Source organism: Nesoenas mayeri (genome assembly GCF_963082525.1).
Source record: "Nesoenas mayeri genome assembly, chromosome: 13".
Classification (NCBI taxonomy): Eukaryota; Metazoa; Chordata; class Aves; order Columbiformes; family Columbidae; genus Nesoenas; species Nesoenas mayeri.
In genome coordinates, this window is record NC_137550.1 from 15,757,777 (window position 1) to 15,781,809 (window position 24,033).

General features: G+C 47.3%; 1 protein-coding gene across 1 annotated transcript in view; it reads right to left on the bottom strand.

The window, feature by feature from the left end:
• ATP11C (ATPase phospholipid transporting 11C (ATP11C blood group)) overlaps positions 1-22,804 on the bottom strand; it is a 54,519-nt gene extending 31,715 nt beyond the window's left edge. Inside the window, exons 1-4 of the mRNA XM_080352827.1 lie at positions 22,648-22,804; positions 5,529-5,648; positions 4,069-4,158; positions 32-112 (exon numbers count right to left, since the gene is read on the bottom strand). Of these exons, the coding sequence (XP_080208953.1) occupies positions 32-112; positions 4,069-4,158; positions 5,529-5,648; positions 22,648-22,674 (318 nt within the window). The 5' untranslated portion in view covers positions 22,675-22,804. The remainder of the gene's footprint in view (positions 1-31; positions 113-4,068; positions 4,159-5,528; positions 5,649-22,647) is intronic.
• Between the last annotated feature and the right edge of the window lie 1,229 nt (positions 22,805-24,033).

Consider the following 24,033-nt stretch of genomic DNA (forward strand, 5'->3'; position numbering starts at 1 on the left):
CATCTTTGTCTCCCCATGTTGACACTTGTACCTGTTTGATAGCTGTCACGGTGATGACAAAGAAGAGCGGGAGGCCGCTGGTCACTGGGCTGGTCGGGGTGTCCACTATCACCTGCAGAGAGAAAAAAAACATACTCCTGACAACTGTTTTTCAGGCAGCAGAAGAAACAAAAGCTCTGGTAATGGGGGAAAAAGGGTGCTCAGCCCACTGGGGGTCACAGCCCCACAGAGGAGTGGGACAGAAAGGGGCACGTGAGAAGGACCAGCACAAGCATCCCCAGGAGTGCTCTCCTGCATCTCAAAAAGACTACAGTTCCTCCTCCTGAAGACTGTTGGATGTCCTCAGTGGGAAAAAACCCTTTCAAAAGTAGCTTAAAACCTAAATTTGACCTTGCACTGGTGGGAAATAAATGCCTGGATGAATGGGCTGCTAGGGATGGGCTACAAAAACACAATCACTCCACGTGCTGGTGCCAACAAGCTTGTTCCCACCACGGGATGTGCAGGAGAGAACTGAGGCAGGGAAGGTGGATGGGGCAGAGACAACAGCAATGCATGAAGTGAAAAACACCCTCTTTTCTCACTGAGCTACAGGGCAGTTCCTCCTCTTTGGCTGTGACAACAGAGCTCATCTGAACACTAAAACACGGCTGGTTATAAGAAGGAAGACACCACAAGTTGTCTTGAACCACTGACACTCAGAGGTTAAAAAGAACACTCATCTGTCCAAATCACCTAAGAAATACATGGCGGAATGCAACATGAATATTTAAGCAAAATGTAAATCCATATTTTGTCTTTAAGCTCTGAATTTTGGAGGTAAGAACATGATTTAAGCACAGAGACTGCACGATGGCTTGGGGTAGATGGATGGAGAGACGGATCTTTCCCCAGCTCAGTGTGGTGCCTCGAGCCAGCACCGCTGCAAAGACCAAACCTCTTCAGCACTAATTAGACCTTCAGGCTGGGGGAAACCGCTGTTTCTTCTGACTATATCATGACTTGGCCCAAAGGGTAAGAACAGCAGAACAGGTTCATAACTGGAAGGAATAACTCTGTGCCCTTACCCCACCTTTCAAACCAGAGCACACAAAATTGGCCATTTTTCCTGCTGTTCCCACAGAGGACGGGAGCACGAGAGGCTGATGGCGAGGGCTGCGATGAAAGGGATGGGGCAGCTCAGCAGAAAGGCTTTGTGTCTCCACAAAGAGACTTTGTCTCCCTTCACTTGTTTGCACTTCCCTGGCATGCTCACAAACAGCAGCATCTGTATATTTATTGTTTCAGGCTGGCCATAAAATGCTGTGTTAAGGACAGGACAACTCTTATCAGCTGGGAGGAAGCTGCACAACAATTTTTAACTCTATGAAATGCTCTACACTGCAACATTATCCTGCACTATTGGACCCAAAGAGAAAATAACCAGGAGATATTGAAGTGCAAGAGATACACAGCCAGGTAAGTGGTATGAGTTGAGCAGCGTAAGGGTAAACAAAGATAAACACAACCAATACTTGCAGGAACACAAAGCCCTGGTTCACTCCAAATCAGTGTAAAACCAGACTTTGGATGAACAATGTTGAGCAAGGTTGGTGTCAAGTGGCGCACAGACACATCACATACAGCCACTCACTGGGGTGGCATCACTGAAGTTTAGGCCAGTCAGCCAAAAGTTGTCTTGCAAAAATTGGACAGATCTTGGGAATACAAGAGGAACTTTGGCTTTTAGCTGAGAAGAGCAAGGGAGAGGACCCCCTGCTGCCCAGCAGGAGAGTCTTCTGCACTGGGAAAGATGTAGTTGTATGTATGTGTTTAAACAAACTATATAATACCTATTCACACAAATGCTGTATTATAAATGTATGAATATAAATGTTAGATGAAGTCACCAGAATAACTCATTTACTTATTTGGAGATTGCGCTCCCTGCACATTCCATGGCTGGACACTGCTCTTCCCCTTCATGGTTGGTGGAAAGCCGAGGGATGCACAAGCAACAAGCCAGAACAAAGGCAGATTCCTTTGAAGCTTTTGTGAGCTGGTTTTAGGACTTAGACTGCTTAACTTGGATCCACTTAAAAGTGACAAAATCCTCCTGTTACTTGATAGTTTCTTCTTAACTCATTGTTTAGGAGACTGAGGCCCACAGTCCAGAAGTCATCTCCATCAATCAAAAGGGACACTTTTCATTCCTGGCACCTTCTAAATGAGCTTACTGCCATTAGCTTGGTCCATCTGCAAACACCCTTGGACTACACTCACTTCAGGTCAGCCATTTCCACCAAGAGTTTACTCGCAGTTTCCTTTGAGTGTTGCAACAGACGAACCAAAGAAATGGCTATTTGTACCCATTAGCACACTAATAAGTGTTCTATGTTTAATGCACGTACTTTCTCTCTCTAAAACAAGAGTTGAATTTGGCGTCACAGAGTAAGACATTTTGATGAAGGGTTTCAGCAGCAGGTAGAACAGATGCACCAGGCAACTCCCCAAGTGCCGTGATACTTCACTCCTTGTGCAGCACACAGGGCAATTCCATTAATTTAAAGTAATTTAAAGCACTAACATTTAAACCATGGATGCCATTTTTCAAGGTATAACCCTTGGTATTTAAATGAATGGAGTGGCCTTGAGTGCTTTTTTTAAGGCAAGTGATGTCTCCTGAACAAGGAGTGCCCGGGGGCAGTCAGTTACTCTATATGGCAGCAAGTGTATTAGTGCTGTCAGGTTGGTTTTTGTTCAGTTGGGTTTGTTTTTCCTCTAATAGAGTATGAAGGTTGCTTCCTTATTCTAGAGGTGCTCACAGAATAAAAAGGAGGAACAACTAGGCTCTTCTCACACCTCTGCCTAAAACGGGTAAGCAGCTAAATTGCAACTGGTTTTGTAAGTATAATCAAGAATATCCCATGTTTTTCAGGGTCAATAGATAAAATGTAACATTACATCACTAAATGGCCAACTACACAAAAAGGACATCCCGACTCCGGGGCATTGCTTCACTTCAAGGCAAATTACAAATTCAGTCTGACAAAATGGAGCGATGCCAGCGACATCAAGAGATGGAAGAGCCAGTTGATGCCAGGGTAGATCGGCTGTTTGTGTAGCACCGCCAGGAGGAGCCATCCATGGCTGCTGTCTTGGGATCCCCTGTTTCTGCAGCAGCCACGGAAATGTCTATAAGCCATAACAATTTACTGCAAGGATAAAACATTTTAGACACCCACCTTATAAACACGTAGCCTAGAAGAGAGGGATACCTCAGACCTGAGCCACCCCAGTGAAGCCATTGAACAGCCAGCTGCTTGCAGCAGCTGTGTGGTGCCATTTAGTTTGCTGGGGTAGAGTTTTTTATGCCTATTTTCAGCCCTAGAGCAGATTTGTCTGCTGAGCCCCAGTCCCCAGAACAGGATTTAAAAGGTGAGTAAATGCTGTGCGATGATTCTCCTGAACTCCCTCCGCCCCAATATATTTTGACAGAACAAAAAATGAGTATTCAGGTTTGCTCAGGATTTGCCCGTTAACCAAAGCCACAAAGCAGAGCAGCAGTTTGTCCATATATAAAATTTGCTATTTCATCTGTATAGAGCGGCTTCTTGAAGATTCGCAATCCCAAAGCTCATGCTATGAGTTTTCCGAATTTTACTGAGCACAGCCTATCTCTCCTGCTTGCCTTGAAACTCACTACAACTAAGATATCATATAACTTGGGAAAATACATAGTTATGCAGCAGAAGTAATAAAGATGACAAAAACCTAGATCTTGGCTCTGTAGCATCAAATGTATTTTCACCAATTGACTGATCTTAATAGTTAAAAAGCTTTTTTTTTTTAAATTGTTTCAGCAGTCATTCAAACATCATCTCAGACAGGCCCAAATCTTGTAATTGTTGTTATGCTTTGGTCAGTGTGCCATAATAACAGTTTCCAATTAAAAAGTAAAACACAAAACAACCCCAAAAAACACCACATTTACAAGCACCACAGTCAGTTTTGAGCCCCAATACTTGTTCGAGCAGTGCTTACCGTCAGTGCTTAAATAAAACCCACGCTTGGCATCAAAGCTCTTACCTGCACAAGGAAGATGATGAGGAAGTAGAAGTTGGCGATTCTTCTAAACTGCTCAAAAAGGTTCTTCGGGAGGAAGTTCCAGAGGGTGTACTGTGGGGAGAGAGCAGGGACTAACAAACACACTGAGACATGGGGCTCACTGGGGCCTTGGGCTATAAAACGGGCAGTATCTGCACAAAATGGGAAATATGCCCATAATTTGTCATTAGACTGTGTTTCATTATCATTTTAAGGAGCCTGCTGAATCATTTGCTTTGGAAAGACATGCAGAATTTAAGAACAACTTGGAAAATAATGGGTCTAATACCTGTTCTTACAGTCTGCCTGGAATAAGCAAAGAATAATAAGCAGCCAAGTCTCAAGACCAATGTCCACTTAATTATAGAAAGAAGACTGGTCAGGTAAGAACAGTCTCCATGCCTAGCAAATATAAATGGAAAAAAAGAGCAAGAACACAACATTCAAAAATAAATCAGGGAAGAATTAAAATTACTGCGAAAACAAACCACTTGTCAGAGAGGGAACTGAAACAGGGGAAGGTGTCCTCTCTGAAGGACCTTCTTGCATACCAGGGAAACATCAATGTGATTGCTACATGAGATAAATGTGGTTAGACTTTTCCCCAGTATAAACTCAGCACACAGACATAAAAACAAGTAAGTTCCAAGCCGTATAAAAAAATAGAGTAAAAACCCCCTTATAGCTCAAGTACAGTAAAACTGATGCTGAGCATCATGAATTCTAAGCAACATAACACGTATCCAGCTGTGTTGACAATATCAGATGCCACTTGTTTGATATTTTACTTGAATTGGCTTCAAATCTTTTGAAATAGCTTCATGAATGTCACGGAAAAAAGCTAAGCAGAAGGCAGATGGGTGTCATCACAGTTTTCCACCATAAACAAAAGCTGCATTAATACCATATGAATGTTCCCCCTTTCATCCAAGGGGATAAACAGAGCATGGTTATTTTCGTCCTATCTCAAGAGAGGAAAAAATGCACAGAACAAGAACCAAAGAAAAGGGGGGGAATTGTATTTTTCTCCCCACTTATAAAATAATTGCCACTCCCTTTCACAAATCCAAGTTGCTGTTGTCTCGTGCTGGATTACACTTGATCTGTCCTTTCTTCCCAAAGGGAGTGCCAGAAAACACTAAAAACACCAAACAAAAAAACCCCACCAAACCAATGTGTCCATGTGCTTTGCTCTCATCCAGCCTAGAAGAAAGGAATTTGTATGCACCCCCACTGGGACTGATAGGAAGAAAAGAAAGACTAATGGAGTTGTGGTGTAGGGTATGCACTGGGTTGGTTCACTTGCAAAGAAACCTTTACATCCATCCGTGAGGAACTGAGAGTTTCTCAATTTCAAAAACAACCATCAAATAAAATCAGGGTGAATCCACAAGCAGGGGATACATGTGCACGATGCACCCAGAGAAGCTGAGCAAGCCCACCTTGGAGGAGACGATCCTGTTGTCGCAGAACTTCTGTGCCACGTACGCATCTGTTTCTGAAACTGGTCGGTGCCTGACCACCACCGTGCGCGTACCAACCCGCTTCTCTTCCCCAGCACACTGTTGGGGCAACCAGGAAAGGGAAAAAAATTAGCGCCTAGCTCAAAACAATTGAATATTTGTGTTAATAACTCCCAGCTTCTGAACGCACCATGCTGTTTATTGGAAATAAGGCAGCTGGAACCTCAAAAATTGACTTCTCTACTCCAGCACAGTGAACAAAAAGGCAGATGTAAGGTCGTTTAGCAAAATAGAGGCAACGCTGAGCTTGCAACCTTTGGTCCCCAGCGCTGCTCAGCCACTGACCCCACCAGCACCGCAGCCACCAGGGCCGGTCATCGCTCGTGTCCGCCATGCTCCTGCCCCAGGTGGGACGGCTGCTGCATGGGTGTGTAGCCTATGCCCGTCTGCCAGGTGAGAAGGAGAATATCTGTTTATCAAGCACTTCGGGCTATTAGGAATGTAATTTATTTTCTATACATCTCTTCTTCATCCCAAGCCAGGATGGAACTGCATGCTCCATAACACTCGTTCTCCTGTCAAACCCTCAAGTCCATCCGAAAGGCCTCACCACCACACTGGCGCATAGAGTTGGGATGTAGCTTAAAAAAAGTATACTTCTGCTATTTTAAAATCTCAGCTAAAATCAGAAATAATACAGCGGACAGTTTCACATCACAAACTCCTCAAAAAGACATGCAGGGTGGCTGGGGTTTTATTTTAAAGCAGAATGCATCGTCACAACTGAATGATAACCTGGTGTCACAGGGGCTTGATGACAGCCCCTCTGCTCCACAGCAGCCAGGGATCACAGCAGAATAAACTCAGAGGGAAAGGAGAGCATCCCTTGCACAAAGCCACAAGAGACAACTGTGACCAACAACACAGGGCTCCAGCAGAGACACAGCCATCCCCTCAGCACTTGCACCTTCCAAAGGGAGGTCACAGCACCAGGCAAATGACATATAGATCGTTCCAATCCAATGGAGAATGTGTTAAAATAGCACATAGTAAACAAGGTATCTGAACATAGTGAGAGTAATGGTGCTCTTCTACTTAAATGTAACTCTTAAATATCAGATTTCCACCTTTCTATAACTCCATTTGAAGACACTTGCAAACCTGGGGGACAGCAGAGGCAATGCAGGTCCTTGCTGGTGCCTGCAGCCCTGGGGACGGCTCTTAGGTGGACAGGACAACTCCATGAGCTCCATTTCCATCAGCTTCCAGCCCTGGGCTGCCCAGCATGCACAAGGTTCTAGGTGGATAAGAAACACAACTGTGCAATAGTTCAAAAATTTACTTTTTGATCTGTCCAAGTTCCACCTTGCCTATAACAAAGTGTTCCTACCACAGTTGTTCGCAGTCAAGGGAGGAGACCTGGCTGGCACCAGGAAGGGTTTTGCAAGGTTGAATTTGAAAATATAAAGTGAATTTAAAATGCCCACTAAGAGCAGATGGGGGGGAGGAATAGTGGGCCTTAGGTCAGGCTAAGGTTTTGGATTTTAAAACATGAGCAGGGAAGACATTTGTCACTGTTCACGGTTCAAGGGCATTAGCAGGCAGCACGGCTGCTAAAACACCAGCAGATACTGTTCATACTTCGCTTAGCCTTATTAATCCTCAACCTGGCGAGCATCCTTCCAGAACAGGGGGAAAATGAGCGCTTCCCCTGCCCGCGGAGCCGGCAGAGCAGCAAGAAGGAGCAGAGTCAAGGGTTTGCCAAACACACACATTGGAACAGAAGCAACAGAGCTCTGGTTAAAATATTCCTGGAAAAACACGCACAAAGTGTTTACTCTACAAAGCCACCCATAGTTAACCATGAAAAACCTGGAGCATGTGAAGAAGAGACGCCAGATTCCAAGTGTGGGTTGTTAGCTAACCAAGCCCACTACTCTGCTCTTCTAACAAGTTATCACCACCAGCTCCTATGTGGGCTTTCACCCCCTAGTTATTTATTTGAAGCATCTCCTACAAAGACGACAACAACCCCTTCCACAGTGCAGAGCCCTCAGTGGTGCCAGCGTAGGGAGAAGTTCTTGCTCTGTGGTCTAACCAGACTCCCACCAGGCCAGAGTTTCATTTCCCATTCCCCTGACCACCCCTCGGTGTTACACCATCACGCAGCCACACGAGAAGCTGGAAGGCTCCACACCACATCTCTTCATATTTTTCACCTCCCAGAAAGTGAGTGCACACCATGATGACACCTGTGGCGAGATGCACTGGCTCAGATCAGCAATTATAAGGTCTATTTTTGACGAGCCCACCTTGAATGGCTCACCGCGTTGCTAACGGATTGCTAAGTCTTAATAATGCCTCCCAACAGAGACTTAAGAGGAGATTTAGGGAGTAACTGCCAAGCTTTTGGGAAAATTATAAAATATGCAGATTAGTAGGGAGAGGATTTAGATGACTTTTCTCAACCGTCTTTCATGAAAAATTTCAATTCTGATGTCAAAAAAAAATTACTTGGATACAATTCAAATGCCTGGTGGGGTTTTACAAAGGCTGTGCTACAGGGCACAGGAATCAGGTGGTACAAGCGAAAGCCAGAGCTGCTTCTGCTGTTTAGAGCCAGGCATGCCAAAATAATTAAGAAAATAAACAATTGCATCCTCCCCATATGCACGTTATCACCTCCCTCTGCCTGAGGTGTGGTGTTTGCAGGAGTACTGAGAGAACCAGAGCTCTCGGGACATGTGGTAGGAAGCCACACTGCATCCTCCCACCAAGCCAGGAGGATTCGGGGATGCTGGTAGGTGACCCTGGTCCCCCCCGCCCGCCACATCATACCCCAGTATCCCAGATGGGCTCCCAGCAGCCCCCTGGGGGACATCACACACTTTGGGAATCAAAAGGAGGGAGTAAGGAGGTATTTTTGAGAACAGCCACTATCCTGCATCACTTGAAGACCGGCCCCAAAGACATGGATCTCTCCTGCACCATTTCAAGCTCCACTCTCCCACTGTCTAACCAAGGCCATCAGCAAGTCACCCTCTCAGCAGGGCATCCAAACCAGATTTCTCCTGAAGGAGCTCAGCTGGAAGACAACAGCCAGAGAGTCAAACACAAATCAGAAGAGATAAAGATGAGGCTAGCAAAGCTGTTCCACCAGGAACATCATTCTGAGTTGGCAGGTCGCTATCTGTCTTCACGTCCCACCTCAGGCAGGACCAAGCACCCAGGCTGCAGTAATAAATAACCTTTATCACCGCCACAGACGCGCTCTGGTGCACACACAGCAGGGCAAAGTACTGCTGCTGTGATACAGCCTCTCTGGTGCCATGGAGAAATTCAGATACAGAACATATTTGTGTTACACATTTTGAGGTAGCCCAACCTTCCTGCACGTTCAACTTTGTATAAAAGCCCACTTATTGCCAGAAGCAGCAGTTCTGAAAATAAGGCATTAGGGATACCTGTTATTTTCTTACACTGACCACATTTTAAAAGCCCATGTAACACACATCAATATAACGTACCCACAGAAGGTGAGCTGAGGCTCGGCATTTCGTTATAAACCTTCCTTCAAGAAATTAGGAACAGGGACAATTTGAAGGCAACAGACCAGGGCTAAAAAAGTCCATGGATGCAACTAACAACCCACCATTATTTATTACTTGAAGCTTTCGGAGCATTACATAGAGACGGCGGAATTACGTTTGCAGCCCACAGCACTCCTCAAATTCTTCACCCAGGTTTGGCCAAGCCTCCCTTTGTGCCTCTTTCCCCTCTCCATCTGTGTCCTCCTCCCACAAACATGTCCTGCCTCAGCACAACACCTCCCACTGCCTCCCGGAGAGGCTCCTCTTCACCCACCCTCCCAAATTTCAGGGAATCCATCACAGCACCACATACAGGATCAGGCCACACTTGATAAAAGTTGCAAACCTGGGTAAAAATTAGCAAGCCTGGGTAAAAATTAATGGAGTTCGACCGAGTTCAACATGAGAGGTGAACCTGTGCTCTGCAGCCGTCGTTGACAAGGAGCCACTTCAAGTGGGCTATTTCTAGGGCAGCTGCAAAACAGTGTTTAATTATATCCCCCATATGGAAAACAAGTGTCTGTGCTACCTGCTGGCCCTGTTTCCAGGAAAAAATAGTGGCAGAAAAAACCCACACCATTTGATTTACTATGGTTTCAGAAAGCACTTAAACCAGAACTAACTAATCAAGAGAAACTCCTTTCATGTTTGCTGAAGATATCTTCAAGCCACAAAGTAAACACAAATAACGCATAGAAAAAAAGATTTCATGAAAACCACAGGCATTAAAAAAAAGCCATCTGCTAAAACCAGAGATAATTATACAGTACAAGTACAAAGCTCAAACACTGGAATGAAATCACAGCTTATATTAAATATATGCAGAACAAAGATTAAATCGTACTACTTGGCTTAGACCTCATGAATAGTTTGAAGTCTAATCACTCCTGTATTGTTCCATTTAGCATAAAAGTAGTAGAGAAGATGACCTGATTTACAAAAAAAAAACCCTGCAAAAATAACACCACCTCCCAAAACAGCCTGTTCTAGCTCCCATTCAATTTAGCTCCAGATTAACCAAGAAAAACACATCCACAATTTTAAAAAGCCTCCAAAAATTTACCATAAACTCCCCAAACCATTTGGCAGTCTCAAGAAAGTCACTCAGTACACTGACAACATCGCCCAACCAATATAATTTAACTGAAATTTTTCTTGCCAATTTTTCTACTACTCTTTGTGCTTGGCCGTTTCTACGCAAGTACAAGCAATGCTTTGAGAAAACCCTTAATAATTTAGCAGTTTGTACTACGCTTACCCAAACAGACCACATCGTCAGGCAGATCTTGTGTTTTACAGAGAGAACTCCAGCGATCGAGATCAATCCCACCGTTCTCCCCTGTGTTTGCAGGAAAGGGTCAATAACATGCACAGTTCTTCAGAAAATAGAAAAATCAACATGACATTTCATAGGTCCAAAAGAAAGGGCTGAAGGTGAGCACAGCTCTGACCTCATTTCCCCCTGAAGGGACTTTTGCTGGTCATCCCTAAGTGGAAAGGGGAAGGCCGGTACCTTGGGAAAGCAAAAGGTTGACATTTAAGCCGGTATCCTACATTGAGGCTGAAGCTCCTACTGATATTTCAACCAGAGAGAAAACAGGAGCAACAAGGAGTGACCGCTGGGTGCAAAGAGGGTCCAGCCGAGGTAAGAAGGACACCATGGGGTAACCATGCAAGACACCAGATCAAGCAGAACAACAAGCAAGAGCGAAAGAGAATCCATGGTAAAAGAACAAATACTTTTCTTTTAACTATGGTATACACACAATGGGGCTCAACACCCAGACCTGGTCCCCGCTGGGGATGACAAAGCGCTGGGTGATGTGCTCCAGCAGGGCATCATCAACCAGATCACACCATCTTTAATGCAAGTCCAAGTGCTTCCAGCAACACGAGGGGACCCAGCCAGAGCCTGTCCCCACGTCCCCTCTGTCCCAAGGACATGCTGCTTCACCATAGGGGTTTGCAGGAAGGTCACCTTCACCAAGGACAACGGGCTGGAGAACAACAGGGCCTAGCCAGGCTGAGTTTCCTGGAAAAGCTGACTTGGCCAACAAAGCAACCGATAAAGACACAGCAGGGCGGGGAGAACAGAGGAAAGGGCTACTTGAAAGATTTAAGGGTGGAGACAGGAAATATCAGTGGTTTTTTTTCCCTCAGGTAATGAATTTACAGGAGGGTCCAGCCCACCCCAGAGCTGAGGAGCACCAGGCACAGGGGTGACAGCTGAAAAGAGCTCTTTTGGTGTGGGGTTTTGGTTGGTTGGTTGTGTTTTCATTTTTCAATTTGGAGGCACTCTGCCCCCAAATCATGCAGTACTGCATCTTCCCAGCAAATACACCACAACGTTTGTCATCACAGCTTCGATTCGGCAGCACTTTGCAAAAAGTCACGTTCACATATGATGCAGAAAGCCAATGCCAGCAGACATCAATAGGGACAGGATTACTTCAGTGCTGCTGTTTGGTGGAAAATCTGTTGCTCTTGTTCAAACAAACTGACCTCTGGATTTTTTCAGGATCTCAACTCTTTCTCCCTGCCCTGTTGGCAGCTGGGTTATGAAACCATCTTTCAGTTTGAAATGCAGGCAGCATCTTCTTATTTTTGGCAGTCCAAAAGAAAAGTTTGACCAGCATGCTGCCAGCATATCAAATTCAGGCTCATAGGAACACTTCAGACTCGAGAACAGAAAAAAAGGACTTTGGATAAGAGCCCAAACGTTTTGCAGAGGTCACAAAGCAAATACAGCAAGGTCTTCCCATCTTCAAACCTCTTCCTCCCTCCTTTCCCTGGCTCAAGCTGTGCACGTCTGCTCATCGGCAGCTATTTTAGTAGGGCAGCGAGCTTTTCAGAGCACAGATTTGCCCTGGCAAAAATTAAAGTAAGAGCAAACTGGGAAAAAAACCTCCAAGTTTGCAATTGTCAATGCTTGCATCAGCAAGCAGAGCTATAATTTGTTGGTTTTCCCAAAGTCTGAGCTCTTCAGTTATGGAAACAAACAAAAAAACACCCTTAATACTATGTTATGCATCCCAGCTCAGTCAGACATTACTCTGACCTCTGCCACCTACAGACATTTCACCACTTTTAAAGTTTTCCCAGCATTTTGGAGCCAGCCAGAAAACAGCCAGAGCAGTTTCCTTCCTTTCCGTGGGGAACCAAGCCTACCTGGCCACCCACCCACGGGGGACAGAGGCTGCAGCTCCCCCTGCCAGGGTGTACATCACCCCTGCAACACCCAAAGCAAGGGCTGAGCCCCAGATCTGGGCCCCACATGGCATCATGGGGTGACCCCAACACTCTGCACTGGGCACCTGAGGTTGGAGGTCCCAGCCCCACCATGCCTGCTCACTCATACTGGCTCAGATTGAGGTTTTCCACTCCAAAAAAGCAAAAGCTGTGGTTTTCTAACTCCTCCCTTGCTATAGTGCAGAGTAATGTTTTCACAGAAGTAGCACAAAACAAAAGGGGGAAGAGAGGGAGAAATCCCTTATTTCACTCCTGGCTCCACAGCCAAAATCAGCTCCACACACCCCAGACCCCAATTTGTAGTCTTTTCTTCTCCGGATGCTATAGTAACCAAGAGATTTATCATTGGGCCTGCAGGCACAGTTATACCAGGATCCCGGACCAGTGCAATCCACCCAGTCAGGAGAGAAATCCTCAATGTGTGGCCTAGAATTGTTTATCTTCAGGAAATCCTTTTGGCTTATGTTCCTGCTGGGCAGGGTAAAGAAACTGCAGAGCAGCTCCAGCAAAGCACACGCTGCCTGGGGCTGGCTGAGCAAAGCCAGCGGGCACAGTAGTCAGGTTTGGAACTGGGAGAATAATCCACTTATCCACAGGGACGTGGAGATGAGGTCTGAACTGGTCCTGGGATGCTGGGTTTGGTGCACGAGGGGTTTTGGTGTGGTCCATCCTGGCACTGTCAGCAGCAGAAGGGAGCCCATGCTGGAGAATGGCAAAGCATCCCAGGAGATGATCCCAGTGACTCACACCATAGACAGGCACTGGGATAAGGGCGTTCCTGCTCTCACAGTTAAAGACAAGAGACTTCACCCCAGGTTTCCTCTCTCACACATCTCATCTTCCCAGCCTGCACTTACCGGAATGCTATTTGTCAAGAGGAACGTCCTACTTCCATCCATTCAATTGCACTGGAAGAAGCCACCCCACGGAAGTGATGTACTCTGCAACGTTAATTTGGCTGATACAAGGACGACAGCCATCTGGGCATCACAGCTAATTTTACTGTGTTCCCTCCCTGAGCAAACATTTACAAGACAAGGTGAGCTGGAAGGAAGGATGAAAAAAAACCAAACCAAACCAAACCACAAAAAACCTTACACAACTCAAAGCGAACAAAACTGGCATGCAAAACACCACCTTCCAAGAAAACAAATATCAATATTGCGTTTTAAGCTTGGCTTTGCAGCGCCTGTACAAGTGGAACTGCTGCTGAGCAGGTGCCCCAGTGCAGCCTGAGCCCGCCCCGTGCTGAGGACCTTGCATCACCCCAGGTCCCTACAGGCAGCAGTCGCTTGGCATTCTGTGAATGCTGGGGAGGAATTACACAGAAATCATAATAAAAAATGGCAGGGCTGCTCACAAAGTGGATTGTTTTTTCCTACATTTAATTTCCCGGCAGTGAGATTGTTTTTTTCCCCTCTTAAGCCAATTGAGACTCAGGCAACAGAGCACAGCATCGCTGCAGTCTAGCAGTACTTAATTTTTATTACTGCTGAAAAGATCTTGGATTGCAATAGCAAAGAAGTGCTTTAAATTGTCTAGTCTTGCCTGTCACACATCTTACTCAGCTCTTCTAGGTCCTTTACTGTACAAGAAAAATAGGATCCCTCTGTTTTGCAAATCAGTGCATTTGTCACAGTATTGCAAATAAATCACATCTAACAAGTGAGTGTTCCCTCTGTTTTCTGCTTTAATAGCCTTATAAACTCTTATTAAGACTATACAGCATATTTTATGATAGACCAGACCTAAATACTGCTTGCTGACCCTTTAAAAATACACAGAAATTACCAAGCCCTCCACATATCACCCTATGAAAGCAAGGCTGGGGCCGGAGCAAGGGGCCTTTAACCTATAGATCCTGCAAAATTCAGCTGGAAAAAAAAAGCAAACTTCACAGCAAAGCATTGCTCATCCAAGGCCACCAAAGAGGTTAACAGGAATCTTTTTCAAGTTGTGAACAAAAATAACAAGCCCGATTTGCTTCCAAAATACCCAGCTATGACAGCCTCGCAGGTGCTCGCCCCTCCTTTCTGCTGCAGAAGGAAAACAAAAACCCCTTTGCTAACAGCCGGATCAAAAATAAGTGCATTAAGCTTTCATTAAGGAGAACCGGACAAATGTCTCTGAACTACAGATGCTATCAATTACAGCTGGGTCTCAAGAGCAGGCACACTTTGAGACTAAATTGGCTTCGGCTGGAATTCCATCTCAAACAGAATGACTAAAGTTTGGGGAAAAAAAATACTGGAGTCAGCAAGATGCAACATGTGTTCAAGAGACAGACAGACACATCATGTGTGGATGCAATTGCATGAGGGGCTGAAAAAGATTTTTACACAGTACCGGTTCTGAGCAGCACCCGTGGCAACAAACATCCCTATGAGAGCACGAGAAACGACAGAGAGGAGGAAAAGCACAACCCAAGGTTGATTCCCTTCCACCAGTGAGCCCCTCGTTAGTGTAATGACCAGCTCCTCTCCCCCCAACCCTGCTGCCCTACCTGTGGTGCACAGTTCAATATCCAAATATACTTTCCAGCCACCGAAGTGGTACCTTGTGCCAACCATTGGCCAGCAGCTCCTTGGATTTCAGCTAAGCGCAAGAAAAAGCCTATAAGCTAAAATAAATATATATATATTTTTTTTTTTAATGCACCTATATATATTGCATACATCCATATTTAATGTGTATATATTGCATACATACATATTTAATGCATATATATATATATATATTGAAGTCACTGCAGCCTCCAGGCAGAACAGGCTTTTCCTGACCCAGCAGCCGTGCTGCTGCCAGGCAGGAGTTGGGTGAGGACAGTGGCCAGAAGAGACCTTTTAAAACAGGAAAGTTTCACCATTTCCCCAGGCTACAAATGAGTAAACCAAGCTTTAGAGTGGCTTAATGCTTACTGCCCATTCCCTGCGGCAGACAGGCAGCGCAGGCATTGCTCTCCTACCACAAAAAGGTGATAGTAATCCACCTAACAGCTCCATGGACAAGTCTGGGAGTCAAGTTTATTAGAAAAAGCAAAATACTACCCGCCCCAATCAAATGTTAACCAATTCAGGGAAGCACCAGCGAACACCACCAGTTGGAAAATTCCAAGCAATTCTGCAAACTGTAGTATGATGGTTATATCAAAAGCAGTTGGGGCTCAGTGTTGCAAATTAAAATAGGAATAAAAAAAGGTGTGTGCATGTATATATATATATGTATAGTCTGCTTGTGAGACATGAGAGAGCTGGGACAGTGTCAGAGGCTGGAAGTGATGAGCAGCTGGGTTCTCCCAGCTCCCATGCAGCAAAATGCAGGAGGGTTGATGGAGCTGGGGCTGTTCAGTCTGGAGAACAGGAGGCTGAGGAGAGACCTTATCACTGTCTACAACTACCTGAATGGAGGTTGTAGTATGGAGGGGGTTGGTCTCTTCTCACAGGTAGCAAGTGATAGGACAAGAGGAAATGGCCTCAAGTTGTACCAGGGGAGGTTTAGATTGGATATTGGGACAAAATTCTTCATGGAAAGGGTTGTTAGGCATTGGAACGGAGTCACCATCCTGGAAGGGTTTAAAAGGCATTTAGACAAGGTTCTTAGGGACATGGTTTAGTGCTAGAGTTAGGTCATGGTTGGACTCTGTGATCTTGAGGGTCTTTTCCAACTGAAATGATTCTATGATTCTAAAATGCATCATCTGCAGAGCTCAAAGCCCCCGGCTGGACACAGATCTGCTGCCTGGGGAGAGCACAGGCAGATGAAGCCCACAGCAGCCTCTACAGCACCGGCAAAACCTGCTCAGCAAAAACCAGCCCGCCTTTCCCAACACCAGACCTCAGCAAGCGTGTAAATATTTCTGCGATGAGCAATGAGAAGCAGATTTCAGTTAAAACCCGTAGGTAAGGTGTTTTCTAAGATCACCTCGGGACAGCCTGTCCTGACACAGGGCAAGACCTGCCACCCGCTCGTCCTGACAGGGTTGGTGTGGCACCTGGGGGACACTTGTGGGCAGAAGGCCAGCAAAGCGACCGACCAAGCCACGCAGGAAAACCTCCGCGCTGCCCTCCAGCCCCAGCACCCGCTTCCTACACACAGTCAAATGCAGGAAACTCCCTTGAAAAATCCCCCGAGCAAACATTTTCGGGAAAAGACAAATGGGTTAATAGTGCACTCAGTCGCCCTATGTCCAAGTTCTTTGGAAAAGTCACATTTTCCGGACAGCCCAACCAGGTTGAGCAGCTCAGCAAGTCCCCCACCCTGACTGTGCCGGCTCCTCTGGCCACAGGTATCACAAGGGATGTCCCCCAGCTAGGCCACCCCTGTTTTCTCATCAAGGACAGTGGCTTAAGGTCTCCCATGGGGACACAGAGTCCCACATCCTGAGCAATTAGCAGCCAAAGTCTGGTTTTCTGCTGCAAACCGCTGCACATTAGAGATGCAAGTGTGCATATGATGGAAGATACTCACAAGGAGCCAACCTGCGCTGCTAAAAACATGGTCACTGCCAGAACAACAACTCATTTGGGTGTGAAGGTTTCTTCTGGCTGACAGACTGTTAACACTCTACATCAGCTCTACTTTTAACTAATATTAAAAAAACACAATCCACTAGAGAGGATATCAACCGTTACAGCCAGAAACCAGCAGTTTCAATCAGAAAGGAAGTGCATAAACCAAAGGCAACAGGATGAAATTAAAGGCAAGGCTGAAAAGCTTGCTATTAATAGATAGCCTGGTTGCTTTTACGATTTTTATTGTTAAAAGCAAATTGCCATGCCTTCAGCTGCAACACAAGCCAGTTCAGCTCCAAACCTTCCCTGCACAGCCCAGACAATCATTATTATTCTTAACAAAACACCAACTGGAGACAAACTGTTTGAAGAATAAAATATATCCTTGAAATGCATGTAATTCTCCACAGAAACGTTTCTGCACAACCATGGGTTTAATTTACAGCACCATTTATCATTAACATTTGGCCGGTGCTTTCCAGTCCCTCCTTACAGCTACTTCTAACTTCTCCAAACTTTGCCTGCACACATAACATTTCCACTCAGCTATGGTTAGGAAACTGCCTCAGAACGTAAAGAGAAATGGTTATAGGAATGTGAGACTCCTGTGTCCCCACTCTCCAGGTTAGGGGCATCGAAAAGGGATTACAGCCCTGGGGAAGAGCCCTTTGCAGTTCAGGGTTCCCACTTTGAGCCTCTGTTTACCTCTCTGTGGTCAGTCATGGGCTGCCCTGTGCCTGTTGTAGGGGAACTGGCCCTGAGCGCATGAGCGTTAGCATATTAAATACATGTTTATATAAATATATATATAAATTCCCGCAATATTCATGAAAAATTAAAGTTACCTTATTAAAATCCACACTCTTTTAAAGCGTGAGATTTCTCCAAGCAGAACCGCCAGCCAGCGCCATGGAGGCACCTCAGCCACAACCTTCACTGTGGGTTTTTGTCGTATCAATGAAAGCAAAACGCTTCTTGCGGAAGTCGGCAGTTGGGTGTAAGGTATTTGACATGCAACTTCACTCTCAAGCTGTCAGCGTGGCTGGATTAGGGGGGGGGGGGGAAGATTCTTAAAGCCTCTTCCTCCTGCCTATGCTCTTCTTTCTTATTAGACTAGGAACCGCAATCACACACTGTAATGTTTGGTTCACACCCTCTTAAAAAGAAAAAAAAAGGCAAGCATGAAAGAAAATCGCAGATGTGCTCTGTGTCCCAAAATAGACTTTATTACACATTTGCTGCAAAAACTAAAGAAGGGAGTGTAAATCAGCATCTTCCACCCCAGACTCAGACATCTCCCACGAGATGTACTCCAGCATTGCCCCGAGCTGAGCAGAGTGGGCAGCAGCCGGCGATGGTGAACCCCCATCCCAGCCCCTCCTCACCTACTGCCCACTGCCAACAGGAAATTTATTTCCCCTCTAAAAAAGTGACTTTGGGCCATTTCTCACTTTCTGCCGTTTGAATAGGTCTCACTGGGCCATCTGAATAGGTCTCAAGGGCAGAGCGCCTTGTAGAACCTGCCCCATAGAGCATCAACACCTGCCCTGGTCTTTCCCAGGTCTGAACCATCTCCCCAACCTCTGGCACATGCCTTTGAGTCAACACATCCTCTCCAAGGCCTTCCTCCTGCCTCCATTTCTCCCCAAGGGGCCAGGCAGGGCTTTGGGGACACACGGGGTAAAACCACCACACGCTGCTCCTGCGGATGGCTCTGGGTGCAGTGGGGCATCCTGACCCAGACCCACCTCCTTGGCAGCACCAGCCTTGTCCCCAGGGTGTGTGGGGTTGGGGGACACTCAGGGTAAGACAACCTTCAAAAAAGAAAAGTCCACAGTGGCTTTGCAAAACTAAAGCAGAGCACAAATGGAGCCTTGAACATCATACCAGGCATCGCTTGTGTACATGTGAGCCCCCCTACACAGGGACAGGATCCGTGTCCCCAACATTTCAGGAAGGGCAAGAATTTAGGAGGGAAGTTTGTGACACTTGCAAGAGCTATAATGGGGGAAACCCTTCCTGCTGTCCACAGAACACCAGCAGCACATGGGAACAGCCGCGGGATGCAAAAACAAGTGGTGAAGCAGTGTCCCGGGAGCTTGGCTAGGGCAGCCCGCATGGAGGTGACAAGCTGCAGATGACATTAAAGCCCAGCTCAAGTGCCCGTCTCCTGCACTGCTACCTTGTGGCAGTTTGCACACAATTGTTTGTGGTTTTTTTACATTAGATAAAAAGAGCCCCAGATGGAAGAGCTTCACATGAAAGCAGCACCAAGCACACAAGTTAAGAGTAATGATTGGTTATAGAGGCAGCTCCTTGGCTTTACGGCCGCAAAAAGCAAACCCCCTTCACTTTCCTTACTGTGGACAAGCCAAGGTGTTCCAGTAGGGACACCAAGGGAAAGGTCCTGATCTCGGGGAGCTGACAAGTCCCAGGGAGAGGAGGGCAGGAGACCTCACACAACCCTTTAAGCAACCAGGAGAAGAACAGCAAGGAAACATCATCACCAGGTAAAGCAAGCCAAAGGCACCAAGTCACGATGTGGGTCCAGCCCAAGGACAAGCACTGCACACCTAAGAGGCATCTTCTTTATCCCAACATCAAGCAAATCCTTGCTAAATACCAAGGATTTACCAGGGCACAGGCAGCAAAGAGGATCAGACCCCAAGTTATTTAATTAAAAGGGAATAAAACAACTAAGGTTCTGTTGTTAGACACTGCAGAAACACATGGAATTAAGAAATTTGCTCCCAATTAAGGGATGTTTGTTATTTTCTTGCCCTGGATTTTACACAAGCATAGGAAAATACCAGAGCAGGGACCTGCCCTAACCGCAGAGGCAAGAGACCCAGGCAGAAACACCACGATGGGCAAACACTGGCCCATCGGCTCAGCCAGCACCAGGCACCCCAAGAGGAGGGAAATCACCCTGGGTTCTTCTCCTCACTCTAGCCTCCCTGCACTGTGACCAGGGTGACAGCTGCCAGGGCTCTCACTTCCAGCTAAAATACAAGCAAATGGAGGGAAAACTTAAAACAGGGGCATCGGTAACTTTTCTTTCTGGATTTCTTTCTCAGTTCTTACAAGAGCCTGAATCGGCACCAGCCCCACAGCACGGGCAGAGTTGCAGTGTGTAGCTGTGGCCTGGGAGTACAGCTATCTGCACATCTTGAAGAATCCAGGAAAAGTAATTAATGAAAAAAAAAAAAACAGTCTTTGATGCACAACACAAGGACCAACAGTTCGGTTCCCAGGTGCCTGTCAACTGAGTTTGGGAGTGGGCAGCACTTTCCCCGCTTCTATGAGGAGCTGAACCCAAACCCCCCTGATCACCAACACGCTTCCCCATAACAGCCATACAAGTAGCACAAGACTACAAAATAAGACTCCAATGCCAGAATCAGTTTCCAAAAAAGAATTAAAGTTATATTTCAAGTTGACAGTATCTCCTGAAAGTGGATTAACCGTGGCAATTCAATCCTGCCTCCCTGCAGTGATCCCAGCCTGGTTCCCCTTTCAGCAGGGATGATTTCAGTGGTGTAAACTGAAGTTCAGAATCCAATTTATTTTTGCAGAGGACATCAGCCTGTACCCCAGGGCAGCAAAGCAGACCCACATACACCACTCTATCCCTCTTGCTCTTTTTACCATCACATTTCATACCCTATCCAGCATAAGAAGGGTTATGGGAGGGAGAAAAAGAGCTACCTAACAGTCATGTTGATAGGGCAAGGCACATTCATCCTACCTAAGCTGTGAAATACATCTGAAAAGAGGATTGTTAACATCCATTGGTATTTATGAGCCTGTTGCTGAGACCACGCAGTGGAGAGGTGACAGCATTTGTCTGAGTAGCCCTATGGGATCTTGGTGTCAGATCATCTGCAGCCAATTTTCTGCCACAAGACGAGCATCACTTGAAACCCCGTGTCACCCCTACGGGACCAAGGGCAAGACAGTATCTAGGGGATACCTCCACAGAGACTGGCATGGGCTGTCATCTCCTTCCATGGTGCAGAAGGAGGCACCAACCCAAACCCAGCCAGCTCCTGGGAGACCCGCAGGGCTGGGGACAGGGCAGAGCTGCGGTAGCACAGTGGGAGCTGCTATCTGCCCAAGGCTGGAGGACCCATGCCACCTGCACCAGTATGATAATAAACACAGCATGGTGCTGTTCAAGCACCACTTGCAAAGCCAGTACATGGAAAAAGTGTCCAACAACTTTTCCTCTAACCAAAAAAACCACACCTCCAAATATGCACTGTCACAATTCAGCCCTAAACAAAGCAGTTAGAAATACCTGGGTTCAGTGTTCAGGACTGTTTCTTCTCCGCTCCAGCAGACACGACTCCCCAGTAGTGGTGTGTGTCCCCTGTCCATACCAAAGGACAGAGAGGTGGCACAGAGCTGGTGCGGGACCACCACCAGCACCACCGGGAAGCACAGGGGTTGTGCTTCACAAGTGAGGGTGCTGGAGCTGCTCCCTACCAGGTACCTCCACAGGTACCTGCTCAACAGAGGTGGCCACCTAAAAAACGCTTTTAGCTGAAACCAATGGAGACGCTTCACACCCCGAAATGCTTCCTGATACATCTTAGAAAAAGCCTCCAGCAAAGGCGGGGTAGGAAGCGCACAATACAAGGCATAACTAAATTCAAAGTCAAGTCAGAAACTCAGAGCACTGAGATTAGATCTGATGCATTTGACCTCAGGGCTGCAAAACAATAGTTGCAGTAGGTGTGTTCTCTTCAGGGCTAACCTAAAGCCTGCACCAGAAATACAACCTACAAATGGGAAAATTAACCATTTATTTTCCCCAGATCTGATGAAGAGCTACCTCCAGACTTAAAATTTAGAGTACCTTGTGCTGAAAGCCTTGAAATCTGGCACAAATAGCTTGCTCAAAACCAAAAGTGAATGTGAAAATACATCTCCCAGCAGTTCTGGCCTTGCGGGCAGCCACAAGCAGAGTCCATTGTTCTGGCTGGTACCTGGGTGCCAAGAGGTGCAACGTGCCTCAGGAAACAGCTCCTGAACTTCCAAGGGTGCATGCACTGTACTAATAGCATATGCCTGCTGTTTAAACTCAAAGAACTTTGTTAACTACACACTGCGCAATAAACGACACTGCTAAATAAACAGAAGCTCCCGAAATGATGTTAAAACACTGCTTTTTACCACATTTGCTGTGGAAAAGGAAAAAATGAGTAATTACAGAGTTCAGGCCAAGCAATGAGGTCATGGTGCAATCTCCAAGTAGCTTATGTGGCACCGGGAAGGTTTTTAACATATTTGGGGACACAAAGCAGATGGGAAAGCGGCAGGCAGCACCGTGACAACTGCCGTGCATCTTGCTCAGCCTGTAATGATGCGATTTTGGGTGCGTGCTTCCAGGGACTGAGAAGTGCCCTCCTCTAGGTTTGGGGTTTTGGGGGAGGAGAACAAAACAACAAAAAACAAACGGAAAAAAAAAAAAAAGGAAAAGGTTTGGGCTCTCACAGCAAATGCAACTTCTTGCGAAGAACCGCAGCGCGGGCAGGGCCCTGCCCGAGAGGTTTCGCAAGGCGGGAGCTGGGGAGCTGCGGCTCGCTGGCAGGAGCGGGCCGGGAGCGCTGCGGCTGCGACCCCGCCGGGATGCGCCCCGTCCCCCCGGTAAACAAATCCTACAGAAATGTAAAAAGTCATAACCACGAACTTTTCCCCGCCCGGCACCCCCCGCACCCAGCCCGCCCGCCCCGGCCCCGCACTCACCAAGCGGCTGAGGCTGCGGCGGAGCATCGCGGCGGCGCCCGGCCCCGCCGCCGCCCTCACCGCCGCATCGCCCGGCGCGGCTCCGGGCTCGGCTCCTAGGCTGCCCGCCGGGCCCGCACCATCCCGCCGCAGGGCCCCGCCGCCCGGCCCCGCTCGGCTCGGCCCGGCCGCACTCGGCTGGCGGCACTTCCCCCGCGCCCCCGCTTTTGTCCCGCCGCCGCCGCCCGGGAGGCGGCACCGCCTGCCCCGGAGCAGCCTGGGAGCTGTAGTGCCGGGGCCGGCGGGGGAACACGCCGCACCCCCGGGCGAGCCCGCGGGGCAGCGGCTGCGGGAACGGCGGTGAGACGCCGGGGGGCTCACGGATCCACGGGCAGCGGGTCCTGCCGGCTGCCGCCCGGAGAAAAGCAGCCCCGGGGATAAATCCTGCGGGGCCGGGAGCTCCCAGTGCACTGGGGCTGGAGGAGGCTGAGGGGAGACCTCCCTCTTTACAAGTACCTGCAAGGAAGCTGTAGTATGGAGGGTGTTGGTCTCTTCTCTCAAGTAGCAAGTGATAGGACAAGATGAAATGGCCTCCAGTTGCACCAGAGAAGGTTCAGATTGGATATCAGGAAAAAATTCTTCATGGAAAGGGTTGTGAAGCACTGCAACAGGCTGCCCAGGGAAGTGGTGGAGTCACCATTCCTGGAGGGGTTTAAAAGACATGTAGATGTTGCTCTTAGGGACATGGTTTAGTGCTGGATTTAGGTTACGGTTGGACTTGATCTTCAGGGTCTCTTCCAACCAAAACAACTCCATGACCAACCCAGTGCATGGTCTAAAAGGGAATGAACTGGTGGAGGGGAATGGCTGTAGCAGGGGCTTGAGAGAAGCATCATCCTTACAGCCCCAGAATATTTGTGTTAAACCCCTTTTGTCCACCTTCCCAGCCCCCTGCTGCAGCCACAGCCATGGTTAAACATCGGGTACAATTTTATATTTAATACAGGACCCATCCCTCCCGTGTCACAGCCCTCCTAATAATCCTTCAGTATCAAAGTCCACTAACTGTCCAGATGCTCAAGCAACTATCAAACACACCTTGGAGCACTTTCTCCAAGTGGTGACTGACCAGGGAAGGTGTTTAGGGTTCCTTGGTGTTTTCCCACTGCAAACTCTCCCTGGGAGGCTCAAGGCACAGCCCCAGGAAAGCACCACTCAGGCACTGCCTGGGTGGCTGAGCCTGCTACCCAATGAGCTCAGCCTAATCCCTGGGCAGCTCTGCAGCCCCTGAGCTTTCCCCAGTGCCTCCAGGCTCTTGGCAACACACTGGCCAACCCATGTCCTCTTCTTCTGGGCTGGAATAACACGGGTGGAAACAACACAACAAAGAGCTTCCTCAAGGGAGCA